This window comes from Oryza glaberrima, chromosome 1 (genome assembly GCF_000147395.1).
Source record: "Oryza glaberrima chromosome 1, OglaRS2, whole genome shotgun sequence".
NCBI lineage: Eukaryota > Viridiplantae > Streptophyta > Magnoliopsida > Poales > Poaceae > Oryza > Oryza glaberrima.
In genome coordinates this window covers 37,659,496-37,674,905 of record NC_068326.1, presented here as the reverse complement: position 1 = coordinate 37,674,905, position 15,410 = coordinate 37,659,496, and the positions used below count along the sequence as shown (strand labels likewise).

The 15,410-nt window shown below is 45.4% G+C and overlaps 4 protein-coding genes, 1 long non-coding RNA gene and 1 pseudogene across 5 annotated transcripts; 4 read left to right on the top strand and 2 right to left on the bottom strand.

The window, feature by feature from the left end:
• The first annotated feature begins 411 nt into the window (after positions 1 to 411).
• On the top strand, positions 412 to 2,162 carry LOC127763615 (probable esterase PIR7A). Its single transcript, XM_052288383.1, has 4 exons — positions 412 to 428; positions 967 to 1,373; positions 1,486 to 1,623; positions 1,696 to 2,162. Exons 2-4 carry the CDS (start codon positions 1,008 to 1,010, stop codon positions 1,981 to 1,983), a joined length of 792 nt encoding a protein of 263 aa, XP_052144343.1. The 5' UTR covers positions 412 to 428; positions 967 to 1,007; the 3' UTR covers positions 1,984 to 2,162.
• A 1,133-nt stretch (positions 2,163 to 3,295) lies between these two features.
• LOC127776002 (esterase PIR7B) lies at positions 3,296 to 5,171 on the top strand. The gene is made up of 3 exons (XM_052302325.1): positions 3,296 to 3,866; positions 4,354 to 4,494; positions 4,763 to 5,171. The coding sequence occupies exons 1-3, from the start codon at positions 3,489 to 3,491 to the stop codon at positions 5,048 to 5,050; spliced, it is 807 nt and encodes a 268-aa protein (XP_052158285.1). The 5' UTR covers positions 3,296 to 3,488; the 3' UTR covers positions 5,051 to 5,171.
• Positions 5,172 to 5,705: 534 nt separating this feature from the next.
• On the top strand, positions 5,706 to 6,849 carry LOC127775995 (esterase PIR7B-like). The gene is made up of 3 exons (XM_052302312.1): positions 5,706 to 6,210; positions 6,297 to 6,437; positions 6,558 to 6,849. The coding sequence occupies exons 1-3, from the start codon at positions 5,731 to 5,733 to the stop codon at positions 6,837 to 6,839; spliced, it is 903 nt and encodes a 300-aa protein (XP_052158272.1). The 5' UTR covers positions 5,706 to 5,730; the 3' UTR covers positions 6,840 to 6,849.
• On the bottom strand, positions 6,839 to 8,741 carry LOC127776019 (uncharacterized). Its single transcript, XR_008018094.1, has 2 exons — positions 8,608 to 8,741; positions 6,839 to 7,306 (listed from the first exon to the last, which is right to left on the bottom strand). It is a non-coding gene; the product is annotated as an uncharacterized LOC127776019 (long non-coding RNA).
• LOC127776009 (esterase PIR7B-like) lies at positions 8,455 to 9,688 on the top strand (annotated as a pseudogene).
• Positions 9,689 to 12,173: 2,485 nt separating this feature from the next.
• Positions 12,174 to 15,243, bottom strand: LOC127763330 (psbP domain-containing protein 7, chloroplastic). Its single transcript, XM_052288000.1, has 3 exons — positions 14,897 to 15,243; positions 12,953 to 13,175; positions 12,174 to 12,698 (listed from the first exon to the last, which is right to left on the bottom strand). Exons 1-3 carry the CDS (start codon positions 15,204 to 15,206, stop codon positions 12,380 to 12,382), a joined length of 852 nt encoding a protein of 283 aa, XP_052143960.1. The 5' UTR covers positions 15,207 to 15,243; the 3' UTR covers positions 12,174 to 12,379.
• Positions 15,244 to 15,410: the final 167 nt, after the last annotated feature.

Sequence of the window (15,410 nt, the reverse complement as noted above, 5' to 3'; positions counted from 1 at the left end):
CTATCAAGGTAAGAGTTTCCAGCTCTATGAAATCTTGTTATTTCTAGGGTATGGATTTTCATCCCTCGAGGGGATGTCTTGCATATCATCTACCCACCATGACAACCGCAAGTTGGACTTAAATCTTCTTTTTTTCACCCAGATCAAGGAGTCCTCAGAAATATGACATAATGACAACATGAATCATTCATCAGCACGCCATGGATCAAATTAGGCAAAGCGTAACTCTGAAGAAGAATCAAAAGTTGCATACAGATATCGATATGCATTGTAATGAGAGTGTGACTGATAAACACCACCAATTTTTTTTTATAAGATGACAGGATAAACACTTCGACTTGGACCACCACATCAATGATCTATCGATGATGAACACAAAGCCATAAGTTGTCAACAGCACGTACACGCCCGATGTCTCCACTCTCCAGGTGTCTAACAACTTCTGTTTCCACGTGAAATTGGGTCCTTAGTACGTGCCATCACATGGCATGCTCAATTGCTCTTATGTGACTAGGCCCTTTTCGGAGAAGCTTGAAATTCTAAGAAGTACTATCTCCGTTTTAAGATATAAGACTTTCTAGCATTGCTAATATTTATATAAGTGTTAATGAATCTAGGCACACATATACATATATATTTAGATTCATTAACATGTATATGAATGTGGGCAACGCAAGAAAGTATTATAATATGAAACGGATGAAGTAACATGTAAGAATATAAACAATCCTCCAAATTCTAATAAGTAACTCGTAAAAATATAGACAAACTATGAAACTGGTATTTTTATTTTTTGTTTCTAGTTTACTTTTATAAGATACCATAACTACAGATTTGAAAAATCTGTATGAGAATTTTTAGACTATTTGAAAACCGGAGATTCTAGAAGCTGAATTAAGTCCTAGGAATCTAAGCGCGTATAAACACCGCATGTGTCGTGATCCTGTAATTGTGTTGTTCTTGCAGCCCTGGATCACAGAGCGTGCTCGAAGATTCCCAGATTCCGAATGGAAGACGGCGGGAAGCATTTCGTGTTCGTCCATGGCCTCGGCCACGGCGCGTGGTGCTGGTACAGGGTGGTCGCCGCGCTGCGCGCCGCGGGGCACCGCGCGACGGCGCTCGACATGGCCGCGGCGGGCGCGCACCCGGCGCGCGCCGACGAGGTGGGCTCCCTCGAGGAGTACTCGCGCCCGCTGCTCGACGCCGTGGCCGCGGCAGCGCCCGGCGAGCGGCTGGTGCTCGTCGGGCACAGCCTCGGCGGCCTCAGCCTCGCGCTCGCCATGGAGAGGTTCCCGGACAAGGTCGCCGCCGCCGTGTTCCTCGCCGCCTGCATGCCGGCCGCCGGCAAGCACATGGGCATCACGCTCGAAGAGGTGAGACAACGAGACCGATTACTCCATGCTCGATTAGCTCAGCTTCACCATTTTTCAGAGCTTGATCAGACATCGGTATGAATATGATTCCATGTTCTTGCATTGACACAAGTTCATGAGGAGGATCAAACCGGATTTCTTCATGGACAGCAAAACCATCGTCCTGAACACGAATCAAGAACCAAGAACCGCAGTTCTGCTTGGCCCCAAATTACTGGCAGAGAAACTGTATAATCGAAGCCCACCAGAGGTAACAAAAAGGAAAACATCTCAATCTTCTATCTGAAAAAAGCGTCAGATCATCTGATTCTGTTTCTTGCAGGATCTGACGCTGGCGACGATGCTGGTGAGGCCTGGCACCAACTACATCGATGATCCGATCATGAAGGACGAGACGCTGCTCACTGAAGGCAACTACGGGTCGGTGAAGAGGGTGTTCTTGGTCGCCATGGATGATGCTTCGAGCGACGAGGAGATGCAGCGGTGGACCATTGATCTGAGCCCAGGCGTGGAAGTCGAGGAGCTCGCCGGAGCGGATCACATGGCAATGTGCTCCAAGCCGAGGGAGCTGTGTGATTTGCTGCTCAGGATTGCAGCTAAGTATGACTAAGAAATGGTTTTAGCAGGGGTAAATTTTTTTTACGATTCCAGTATCTGTCTTCTATCAGTGTTAAGCAGAAGAGAAACATGTAATCAGTGGTTCGGTTGTGTTTTGTGAAGCTAATGATAATATCTCACCAGATCAATTTTATCCCGATCTTGTGATGAACAAATGTACAGATTCAGTTCTTGGATCGAACGATCGTCTATCTGTATGGACGTGGGCATTAGATCTCCTTATCTCCTACCGTCGCCGCCGACGAGGCGACAGTGGCTATCTTGGATCGCTTCATGCCGCATTTTCCCTCTTGATATGAGGTGTGCGGTGTGGTGGATTTAGAGCGTGTTCGGGGGAGTTTTTGGCAGCCGCGGCTTCTCTCAAATTAAAAGTTTACTCAAACAATATAACTTTTCATCTAGATTTTGAGAAATGTAGATACAAAATAAGAAAAAAAGCTAAATAGAAACCGAGTTTTCTAGCTTTTCTAAATTCTCAAAAATTTGCTTGCATCTAACTACTATCTCCATCCCAAAATAATTGTAATTCTAGTTTGTTTAGTATATATTAAGGTTTGATAAGAAAGACTATGATACTTCTTATTAAATGGTACATAGGTAAGAGTGAGAGTGTAGTAGAGGGTAAAATAGGAAGAATTGTGAATGAGAAGTAATTAATGAGACCATTAGTACTCTATTGTAATAGCTATTTTGAAACAAATTTAAATTCTAGAAATACACTTATTACGGGACAGATGTTGTACTTAGGTGCTTAAGCTCTTCAAACAGAGCCAATCAGCCAAGCTTGCTAGTACCATCTAACTACTTTTTAAGATCTTAAACTCTTCAAATAAAGCCTTAGTCTCATTGTCCTCTAACGTGTCACTAACATATAGTTCCGTTGGATGTGAGGTACATATATCAGCCACTCAAAGTAAGAGAACAATACTACAGACTACAGAGGATCTGTTTCAACTTGGGCTATTTCGTCCCAATTACCAATGGGCTAATTTTGGATCACGAGATTTGGGCCCACTTCAACGGTTTATCCCCACCAGTGGCGATCGACCGATCTCTCTTAACCAATCAGATTCAGCGGCGGCTTACTGTGTGTCCGTGGTGTCATCGTTGCTGGTCGCCTGATCGATCCCTGATGCTACGTGACCATGACGCATCCCCTGCTTTCAACCTTTGTTCTTGCGGATTAAGTTGATGGGATGCGACATCGTGTTATCTTCACTAAAAAGAACACAACCTTGGTTTGATTGCTTAATTAATTTCCAAATGCGCAATCATGCACCGGCAGCATCGCAGAAATGTCGAAGGCAGGCACAGGAAGGCTAGGGACAAGTCGCCCTGCAAAATGCTAATTTTTCAGGTAGTGCGATAGCCATTTCTTCTTCTTGCAGCACAAGATGATCTCACCGAGCTTCTTGGAGAGTAAGAAACTGTGATTCTATAAATTCAGCTAATCCATCGAGGCACAGCACCAAGAATTTCGAAGCAGCTGAGCTAAAAATGGAGATCAGCAGCAGCAGCAAGAAGCATTTCATCCTGGTCCACGGCCTCTGCCACGGCGCGTGGTGCTGGTACAGGGTGGTCGCCGCGCTGCGCGCCGCGGGGCACCGCGCGACGGCGCTCGACATGGCCGCGTCGGGCGCGCACCCGGCGCGCGTCGACGAGGTGGGCACCTTCGAGGAGTACTCGCGGCCGCTGCTCGACGCCGTGGCCGCGGCGGCGGCGCCCGGCGAGCGGCTGGTCCTCGTCGGGCACAGCCACGGCGGCCTCAGCGTCGCGCTCGCCATGGAGAGGTTCCCGGACAAGGTCGCCGCCGCCGTGTTCGTCGCCGCCGCGATGCCGTGCGTCGGCAAGCACATGGGCGTCCCGACCGAGGAGGTAAAAATAAACTGACATGTCTCGTAATTTAAAGAGATTATTACACCCTCTGTTTTATATTAATAAGTCGGTTTGATTTTTTTTATTTCTTTTAAGTTTGACAAGTTTAGTGAAAAAAATAATAACATCTGCAACACGAATTTGGCTTTATTAAACTAACAATTAATATATTTTAATAATATATTTGTTTTATGTTTAAAATATTGTTAATTTTTTATATAAACTTGGTCAAACTTAAAGTCAAAAGTTTAACTACAAAAAAAGTCAAAACAACTCATAATATGAAACGAAGGGAGTACCATTTACTCTCTTTTTTAACAATGAAATTTATTTTGGCATTTGCTTCAAATAAGCTATAGGCAAAGCATTAGCAAATTACAAAATCAAACCAGTGAACTATAATTGTCCTTTAATGCAAAATGACTACTAATGCTAGGTTAACCACCACTAATATTTTTGTTTTTTGTTGTGTGATCGATATGCTTAGTTCATGAGAAGAACTGCACCTGAAGGATTACTTATGGATTGCGAAATGGTGGCCATAAACAATAGCCAGGGCTCAGGAGTTGCAATCAATTTGGGACCAACCTTCTTGGCACAAAAATACTACCAGCAAAGTCCAGCAGAGGTAGGTTACAAGGGATTGGGATCCTCTGCAGTCGACTGCACCGTGCCATGGCACACATGTCAGTGACAATGGCACGGTGCAGTCGACTGCAGAGGATCCTGATCCGGTTACAAGTTGCAATATCTTCTTCATCTCCCGTAAAGTTATTTTTAATTAATCAGTTGCCAAAATTAGGGGTTTTGCTCACCTGTCACATCGGTACACTGTTGTGTCAAATGCCCATGTAATCATCTTTCCATTAAAAAAATGCTACTACCACACATTTCAGGATCTGGCACTGGCGAAGATGCTGGTGAGACCTGGCAATCAGTTCATGGATGATCCGGTGATGAAAGATGAGAGCTTGCTCACCAATGGCAACTATGGATCGGTGAAGAAGGTGTACGTGATCGCCAAGGCTGACAGCTCCAGCACCGAGGAGATGCAGCGGTGGATGGTGGCGATGAGCCCCGGCACGGACGTCGAGGAGATCGCCGGAGCTGACCACGCCGTCATGAACTCCAAGCCCAGGGAACTCTGCGACATTCTGATCAAGATAGCCAACAAATACGAGTAGAAAAATGCCAGTTTGGAAATAATCAGTGCTTCTTCGTCATGAAGCCTACTTACAGTCCATCGCTACAAGTATAAATAATAGAAGTTTGGTTCTCATTGCTTTGTTTGATCTTGTGTGCCAATAATTGATGAAATCTATTAAAAAAATCTACAATAAGAAAAATATCAATCTGACAACGACAAGAGAGCAAAGACAAGTCGTAGTAACCTGATAATATAGGACTTGCCAACAGTGATTGACCTCACAGGCTCACAGTCACAGCATAAGAGAGAGAAGCACATCTAGCTTAGGCCATCTCCAGTGTATGCAAATAATATTCAGTGTTAGCTATGAACAGAGAAGGAGATAAGGAGGGTAGTGCAGAAAACAGAGGGGAAGGACCAGCCCAATTAATTAGGAAAAGAGAAGGGACGGTAGAAATTTGAGGAAAAAATCCAGAAAAAGTCAAAAAGGTGAACATCTCCCAAGTAAATTTGAAGGTACCTGGAGCTAATTATCCATATAAAATTGTCGGGTTTTATTTTAGAACATGTAATGGACACCAAACTAAACTAGTGATCACTGTCAGTTAGTACGTTCAAAGTCCACACAATTTTCTTTACAAAGGCTGACAGTTAGCACGTTCAAGCCAGTAAATATATCATCAATCTAAATGATACCTACTGCATATAAAATTATAAATGCCACTGTCATATATATTTCTCGATAATGTATGTATAAATCAATTCATCGCTACTATCACAGCGTCAGAAACTTGCAGAACAGCAAACCACAAACACTTACAGGAAATGGAGGGCAGCAGCAGTAGCAGCAAGCATTTCATCCTTGTCCATGGCCTCTGCCACGGAGCATGGTGCTGGTACAAGGTGGTCACCATGCTCCGCTCCGAGGGGCACCGCGTGACGGCGCTCGACCTCGCCGCGTCCGGCGTCCACCCGGCACGGATTGACGAGGTGCACTCCTTCGAGGAGTACTCGCAGCCGCTCCTCGATGCAGTGGCTGAGGCTCCGGCCGGCGAGAGGCTGATCCTCGTCGGGCACAGCTTCGGTGGCCTCAGCATCGCCCTCGCCATGGAAAGGTTCCCGGAGAAGATTGCCGTGGCCGTGTTCGTCGCCGCGGCCGTGCCGTGCGTCGGCAAGCACATAGGCATCATCCCCGAGGTGATCACTGATCAGCAAACTGATAAATACTCACTCTGATGTCTGAACGTTTATTCAATTACTGATATTTTTTCTTGTTTGTACAGTTGATAAGGGAAAAAGCTCCCAAAGATATGCTCCTGGATAGCAAAATGATACCGATCAACAACAAACAAGGTCCAGGAACTGCAATCCTCCTAGGCCCAAATTTCTTGGCGGAGAACGGTTATCCACTAAGTCCAGCTGAGGCAATGAACTAGCATATTATCTCTGGTTTCTTGAAAGTTCCAATTTGCATTTAATTTGAGAATTCAGACTAACTGATATCTCAAATCTCATTACATTAGCATATCTACGGTATATTGTAGGACTTGACACTGGCGAAATTATTGGTGAGACCTACCAGCCAGTTCGTGGATGATCCAACGATGAAGGATGACAGGCTGCTTACCAGTGCCAACTACGGTTCGGTAAAGAGGGTGTGCCTGATGGCCATGGAGGATGACTTGAAGGAGGTGTACCGTTACATGATTACGTTGAGCCCGGGCGTGGAAGTCGAAGAGATTGCCGGGGCCGACCACGCCGTCATGTGCTCCAGGCCGAGGGAGCTCTCTGATCTTCTTGCTAAGATAGGTAGCAAGTATGACTAATTGATTGGTTAGAAATTGGGCAAGAAAAAAAATGATGAATTAATCCTGTCCAGAGCTAATGCAGGCTCTGCTTGGAACAATTGAGTTTCATATGAATTTTGCAAATATTTCATGCTCTTGTAAGCCATTTGATGCCTCATAATATAGGACCTGCCAAGAGTGAGTGATCCCGAGCATCCGAGAGAGCAGCACATCTAGCTTAGGCCATCTCCAGTGTATGCAAATGACCGAACCTAGAAGAGATGGACTCAGTCCACGGGAGCCTGCATAACAAGATAGATGGTATGCTCGTTCAAACCAGAGTTAGTAAAGAAATCGCCCATGAGAAAAATTAAGGAGAAAAGAACGATAAAAATGTGGACCCAGCACCAAACCAGCCCGCTGCGACAAAAGAATCAATGTTGCGGTTGCTGTAGCAGTATCATGCTCTATGTTTGTGAACAACGCATGGAGATGCCCTTGGTCATCTTTCATCATACAAAGGAAAGCCACAATCCAGCAACCAATCATGTCCAAGCCACAAGAGGAACAATTAATTAGCAAGTTACATATTTTCAGTGTTAGATATGAACTACTCCTCCGTCCCATAATAAATTAATTTTATAGTTTGAAAATTGTCCCAAAATAAACTAGCTTCTACCTTCTTACCTATCATTGATCTGCAAATCGAGAAATTTTATCCCTTCAATACCCCAAACCTACCCACCCACCAATATAACTTTATTATTAATTATGGGTATTTTGGTCTTAAATCCACCTTGGGAAGATAGGGTTGGAGTTATTTTGGGATAGAGGGAGTAAGTATGAAGTAAGAGAAGGGGACAAAGGGAGCATTGCAGCAAACAGTACCCATGCACTTTCCAAAATCTCCTCCAGAAAGCAGTAAAGCACACAGTACCATTTTTTCACACCCCAGCTACTGTTTAGGTCACCTGTCCACCCCAGGCATCCAAGCCAGCTACCATTAGGGTCCCCGGTCCAACCAGACTCCACGCCTCCACCAACCTCACAAACAGATGGGCGTATACACATCAGAAAATTACTGTCATGATTTGAATTTGCAATCATTTCCTGTACCTTGTCCAGATTCTAGCTCTAGGTTGATTAATCATCCAAGGAGGAACTATCCTTTCAAAATTATCCAAGGGAACCACCTTGTCCACCATTACTTCCAAATTGGGATTTATCACACATCACAGTAGGGTGATCTAACTGAACTTGGATAGATTCTTAATTAGCATACAGCAGCAGCAGTAGTCAAGAGGGGTAGAGAGCTGGGGAAGCATGTGGCTGAGTGACAGATTGAGAGGGAGCTCAGGGAACCAGAGTCACAAAATGAAAGGTAGAACCAGCACAATGAATTAGATGGAATCATGGAAAAGAGAAGAGATGGTTGAAAATTGAGGGGGAAATTCCAGAAAAAGATGAACATCTACAAAGTAAATTTGAGGCTACCTGGAGCTCATTATACATATATAAACTTGTTGGGTTTAGTCTTAGAACCTGTAATAAGTACTTAACCAAACTAGAGCAATTCATGATCACTGTCAAATGGATCATGATCAAAGTCCATACAATTTAGTGTATGAAGGCTGACAGCTAGCACGTCCAACTCAGTGATAGATCATCAACCTAAATGGTAACTACAGTGTTTAGGTAAATGCTACTACCATATATATATATTTGATAATGGCAATCAATCCGTAGCAACTTCTGTATAAATATATCAGAAACTCAAAGAGAGACACACTACAACCAAGACACTTACAGGAAATGGAAGGCAGCGGCGGTGGCAGTAGCAAGCATTTCATCCCTGTCCATGGCCTTTGCCATGGAGCATGGTGCTGGTACAAGGTGGTCACCATGCTCCGCTCTGAGGGGCACCATGTTACGGCACTCGACCTCGCTGCGTCCGGCGTGCACCCGGCACGCATCGACGAGGTGCACTCTTTCGAGGACTAGTCGCGACCGCTCCTCGACGCAGTGGCTGTGGCTCCTGCGGGTGAGAGGCTGATCCTCGTAGGGCACAGCTTCGGCGGCCTAAGCATTGCGCTCGCAATGGAGAGGTTCCTGGACAAGATCGCCGTGGCCGTGTTTGCCGCCTCGTCCATGCCATGCGTCGGCAAGCACATGGGAATCGTCAGGGAGGTAGTCAGCAAAGTTTTTTTTAGAACAAAGGCAAAAACTTTGCCTTATTACTCGCTCTAATTTCTGAACATTTATTTAACTACTAATGCTTCTATTTTTCTCGATATATGTACAGTTGATGAGGGAAAGAGCTCCCAAAGGTCTGCTCATGGATAGCAAAATGATACCAATGAACAACAAACGAGGTCCAGGAACAGCAGTAACCCTAGGCCCAAATTTCTTGGCAGAGAGGTGTTATCCACTAAGTCCAGCTGAGGCAATCAACTAGCATCCTGAACTCTGGTTTCTTGCAAGTTCCAGTTTAGCATTTAATTTGGAATTAAGATTGCTATTGTCCTAATAGCTGGTAACTGGTATCTCAAATCTCATTAGACTAGCATTTGATTTTTTTTTTGGTAGGATTTGACCCTGGCAAAATTATTGATGACACCTGGCAGCCAGTTCCAGGATGATCCGATGATGAAGGATGACAAGCTGCTTACCAGTGCCAACTATGGTTCGGTGAAGAGGGTGTGCCTGATAGGCATGGAGGATGACATCAAGGAGCTGCATCGTTATTTGATCACGTTGAGCCCGGGCACGGAAGTCGAGGAGATTGCTGGAGCCGACCACAACATCATGTGCTCCAAACCAAGGGAGCTCTGTGATCTTCTTGCTAAAATAAGCAGCAAGTATGACTAATTGATTGGTTAGGAATTGAACAAGAAAGGAATAACGAATTGATGAATAATCCCAATCCGGAGCTAATGCCAAACTGTCTGGAACAGTAGAATTCCATACGAATTTTTGCATAAATTTCACATAGAACAGTTCAAATCCCTGCTCTTGTAGTTTGAGTTGGAATTCCCAATATGCATCCTGCAGTGGGGGGATCAGTCAAATTAATGGACGGATTCAGAAATAGATAAACTGGCAGCAATAGCACCGCCGCTGGTTCGTCCCTCCTGCACGAGATCTGCCACGGCGCATGGGGTGATTTGAACGACGGATCCCTTACCTCCTTGCTTGCCGCAGGCGAGGAGGAAGAAGGGGGTCGTCGACCATGGCGGAATGGAATCGGAGGACGATGAGGCGCCCGCTGCCTGCTCCTATAGAGGCCGCTCCGCGCCGCGATTCTCCTGTCTCTTACGCTATTAGTTGGCTGGGACAGAGTGGAGGGATACAACGACCTCCGCCGCCGCCGCCGGCGGCGAAGCGGCGGCCATCGAGCCGGAAGGGAAGGGGCGGTGGTGATTTGGTGGGCTCCTTTTTTAGATGGGCCTGTTGGACCCAATCTAGCGGTCGTAATTCAGCTTTATCCATGGGCCGTTGCGTCAAGCTTCTACGGCCCACGGTAAAACTAATATACGATTTAGTACCAATTATTTAATTCAAGCATAATTCATTATATCAAGAATAAAAGAAAATGGGGTGGCGGTGCGCTGGTGCTGGGCTGATTTTCTTCGTGGGCCTCCGCAAAAGGAAATACGCAAAAAACTTACACATCACTGTATTAAGAAAAAGTATACTTTGACTCCCTCAACTGTGACCCGAGTATGATTCTTGACCTCGAACCACAAAACCAGGTATATCGACTCCTCCAACTATCAAAACCGATGCAAACTATATCCTTCGGTGGTTTTGGAAGCGGTTTTGGCTGACGTGGCTCCTACGTGGCAGTGTTAACCCGCTCTTCGTCCCACGTGTCGTCGACGTGTCTCTTACGTGACATTAGAGTTAAAAAAATAATTGTGTTAATCCTCAGCTCTCCCCTCGCGCGGATGCCGGCGACCTCCTCCCCTGCGCGCGAACGCCGGCGACCTCCTCCCGGGCGCGCGAACGGCCGGCAACCTCCTCGCCCCCGCGCGGACGGCCGGCGATCTCCTCCCTCTGTGCGCGGACGGCCGGAGACCTCCCCCGCGCGCGGACGCCGGCGACCTCCTCCCCGGCGTGCGGACGGCCAGCAACCTCCTCGCCCGCGCGCGGACGGCCGGCGACCTCCTCCCTCTGTGCGCAGATAGGCGGCGAGCTCGCGGGATGGCTGGCGGGCTCCTCCCCCTGGCATGGACGGCCGGCGAGCTCCTCCCCCGTGCGCCGTCACTGTCACCGTCGCCGCCACCCCGTCTCTAGTGATGGAGGAAGGTGAGGGGACTAGAAAAGATGAAAGAGGGGGAGAGCTGAGGATAATATGTGGGGCCCACATGTCAGTGGGTCCCACTTTTTTGTGAATGACATGTCGGTCCCACCATTTTTTTACTCTAATGCCACATAAGCGACATGTTGACGATACGTGGGACGAAGACCGGGTCAACACTGCCACGTCAGCGAAAACCGCTTCCAAAACCACCGAGGGATATAGTTTGCATTGGTTTTGATAGTTGGAGGAGTCAACATACCTGGTTTTGTGGTTGGAGGTCATGATCATACTCGGGTCATAGTTGAGGGAGTCGAAGTATACTTTTTCCTTGTATTAAGGCATGTTCAGATTGTAGGCAAAATAAACCTTACGGCAATTTGGTAATATTGTGAAAATTTTGGCAGGATCTCTTATGTATTTACTAAAGTTTAGCAAAAAACTAAATGGATGCATATATTTAACAACTCTACCAAAAAATCAATATGGATGCACATATTTGAAATGGCATCAATCTGAACAAGCCCTAAGAGAAGTGAAATATTTCAAAACCGACATGGAGAAGAACAAGAAGAGGAAAGGGGAGGGAGAAAAGGATAACAGAAATAACAGGCATGATCGCTATTCTCCCCAAACCATGATGCAACTAGACTTAAACGGTGTGCACGCTGATGCGCACTCTTTTCCACGATGCAATCCTGCTGCGCACGCTTTTTCAAACTGCTAAACGGTATGTTTTTTTAAAAAAGTTTTTATATAAAAGTTGTTTTCAAAAATCATATTGATCTATTTTTTAAAAAAAATAGCTAATACTTAATTAATCACGCGCTAATGGACCGCTCCGTTTTTCGTGCATGAGATGACCGCTTTGTTTTCCGTGCATCGGAGGTTCCCAACACCCACCTCCAAACACAGAGATGTCTGCTCCCCTCGCCAATCTCCAAAGTGTAGCTTCCTCTGTCAATGCCATTGGCGACGTCAATCCAGCTACACAAAACTGGCTTCTCAAGTATACATACTGGACTGCTCATCAGACGGACGATAGAAAATGTTGGTAATTTGCTACCAGTACATGTTGAGATAAAGATTATATCTCCCAAGCATTGCTTCCAGAAAAAAATTGCACATTGTGTGACACTAGCATTATGATACAGCATTACAGGTACAGTACAACATGTTACTTTTCTGATGCTCTAACATTGACATATCCCTCTGCCTGCTTGAGAAGTCACAAACTACTGAAGAAAATTCTCATCAAAAACGGTCTCTCTACTATACATCATACATCAGCCACTAGGCTGAATGAATCTGCCATTGCAAGGAACTCTTTCCGAACCGCCTTCCACGCCGACTCCGGAGCCTGAGCGTTCAGGGTGTATAGTTTCCCATCCTTCGCGCAGCACACTGCGACATTGCGTCGTCGAAAGGAAGGGCTTTCAACTCGGAACTCTAGCTTGTAGTATTTCACATTGTTCGCTGGATCTTCTCTCAGGGCAGCATCAAGAAGAGTGGCGTTTATATCTGCGCCCCGCTTTGTCTTTGCGATCCTTCTGAGAACCACCTCCCCAACATCTTTAGGGCCACCAAAAGCCTCGATCCTGTTTCAAACAATTCAATCATGGCATTAGGCATTATATGGCATAACAATACTGAAGATTACTACTTTGACCAACACTGAAGACGCTATATGCCAAATTCAGCGTACTGGTAGTAAATCTACTGTAAAGCAGTATAGCATGAAGCTGGAGTCATGTTCACTATTTACAGAAGGACTCAAGTATACTGTGAACCGATTCATTTAAATGTCGGATAAAGGAAAACAAACTGCAAGTGACATATAAAGTATACTTACGAGAAATCTTGTGGGACAGGTGAAACGATGACACTGACATTGAGCTCCCCACTGGATCCTGGGGGGCCAAAAGCTGCCACAGGTTCACTGATGTTCCGAGGCCGTGATGGGGACCTCCCATTTGCCAATGGGGGAGGGTCTAGTGATCTCTGCAGTTCTGCTCTCTTCGCTCCTCTGTATAGCAATGTCTGATCTCCAACCCAGCTTGCTGGATATATGAACTCTGAAAATTTTGGAGACCTTAAAGTTATTACTTAACATAATTTGGAATGTGCACATTTGTACACTGACATGTTTGCAATTAATCAAGCCCTCTTATTTCACTACTGGCGACAGATAAAAATAATGGCAAATGACCTTTTAATAAACATGCAAAAGGTGGTACATTTTCAGATTGTGCATTAGCAGGCTTGCAGCTAATTCTTGACTCCCTAATGAGCAAAGATCAGTCAAGACTCAAGAGTCATCATCAATGCTTTCACATAGCTTGCTTTGTTGAGCTAAACTATTGTTCAAGAATAATTCCCCGTAGTGTTATCATATCAGCTACAAAAATTAATACGTAGAGTGTGAGCCAATGCAATTTCCCCTTCCTTTACACGATTACAGCTATATCTTCTAAGTCCAATGCAACTATGAGACATTATCATGATTTTCATTTCAACCTTTATTTTCAAGAAAAACAGTGCCCAAGTACGACATCTTGTTAATGGGTCCACAAGTTGGAAAATGTCCAAACATAAATCCAACGTAAACCATCAAGACGAACATCATCCACCAGATGTCATCAATTATGATGACATGCAGTCCAGGTGGCACACAGTTTCTGGTCCTGAATGTAGCACCAGATAAACTGTGATCCACATGTACAATCCCATTGGGGGGGCATGACTTGTAGGCTAGATACACTAGGTGGCAAACTGGCAACAGCAAGGACCACAATTTTGTAGCCACTTGTGCTTTCAGTACTGTACACTAGACTAAGTTCAGCTTGAAAATAGGAACATATAACTATATAAGCAGTAAACATACCATTTTTCCTTAGTCATGGCATTATGAATAAATTGCATGTGACTGGGAGAATTGGAACAAGGAAAGCACCATGAGGTCTAATTAGAGGAAAATTTCCCAATTTTGCTTGTAATTTGTCAAAAATTGTTACTTCCATTATGCAGTGAAACAAAAGGCCTAAAAATTTAAAAGGAACCTAGTAATCCTAAGCAATACATATTTGAATTCAAATTTAAATGATTTTTTTTTCAAAATTTTCGTAATTTTTCCGAGCCCCTGATGCCCCAACCACTCACAAAGAGAGAGAAGTGTGAACCCTGCTTCACATCTGTATTTCAGTGCTTCTATGGTGGGGCACAAAGTTGAGCTTGATAACAACAGCCACGCGAAGGGAGACCTAGAGTTCTTTTTCATTGGTTTTATGGTGGGCATCACCATCAACCGAGCATACCTTACCAGTAAAATTCTCAGCTTTTCGCGAAACCAAGCTCTTAGTCTCCTGAAATTTAACTATCAAGAATTCTAAACATACACCAACTCATTAAAATTTATCGCATAGTACCTACCATTTACAGACTCTTGGCGTGAATTTTGTCCCCAAAATGCATGGGTGTGGCTCTACTACTGTTGCATTCACAACTTCAAACTTTTTATTAAAAAAAATAAGAAAATGGAGTCTTAAAATATAGCAACAGATGATGACGGCTCAACGTGTTCTCTATTTTTCTTTTGCGGAGACAATTTGAGGAGTAATTGAAGTCAACCGAGCCACACAGAACGAACAAATCGAAGAACAAGCAATTGCGCACGATTGGAGATCGAGAGAGACAACCCCCAATATTTTTGGAAGAAGCAAATGCTACGCCAATTGCCAAACCTAACAAGGGGAAGAAGAGAAAGCGAGATTGGTAATATATGTGTGTGTGTAATTACCGAATCCATTGTCGGAGTCGAGGCATCGGTTGAAACCGCCGACGGGGTAGAGCACGTCGAGGCGGAGCGAGCGGCCGAGCTGCGGGGACAGCCCCAGCAGGAAGCTGGTCACCCCGCCGAAGTTCGCCCCGACGGCCGCCGCGGCCGCCGTCGTGGCGCCCACCACTAGCCGCCGCCGGAACACCGCCGCCAGCGCCGCAAACTCCTGCGCCGGCGACGAGCACCGCACCTCCCCGCGCCGCCACCGCCGCCCCTCGCCGCAGCGCGAGAGCGGGTGGCGTTGGTGCCTCGCCGCGGCCGCCATGGCCATCGCGGAGCAGAAAAGGATATGCTGCTGCTGCTGCGGCTTCCGTTTTTATTTGGTTCTTTTTTTCTTTTTCTCGCGACGTTTTCGCGGGAGAAAAAGAAAGAAAAGAGGGAAAAATAACTTCCTCTTTTCGTTGATCTTTTTTTTAACACGTTGATCGTTCATTTTATTTAAAAAGATAAGTAATTATTAATTCTTTTCTATTAT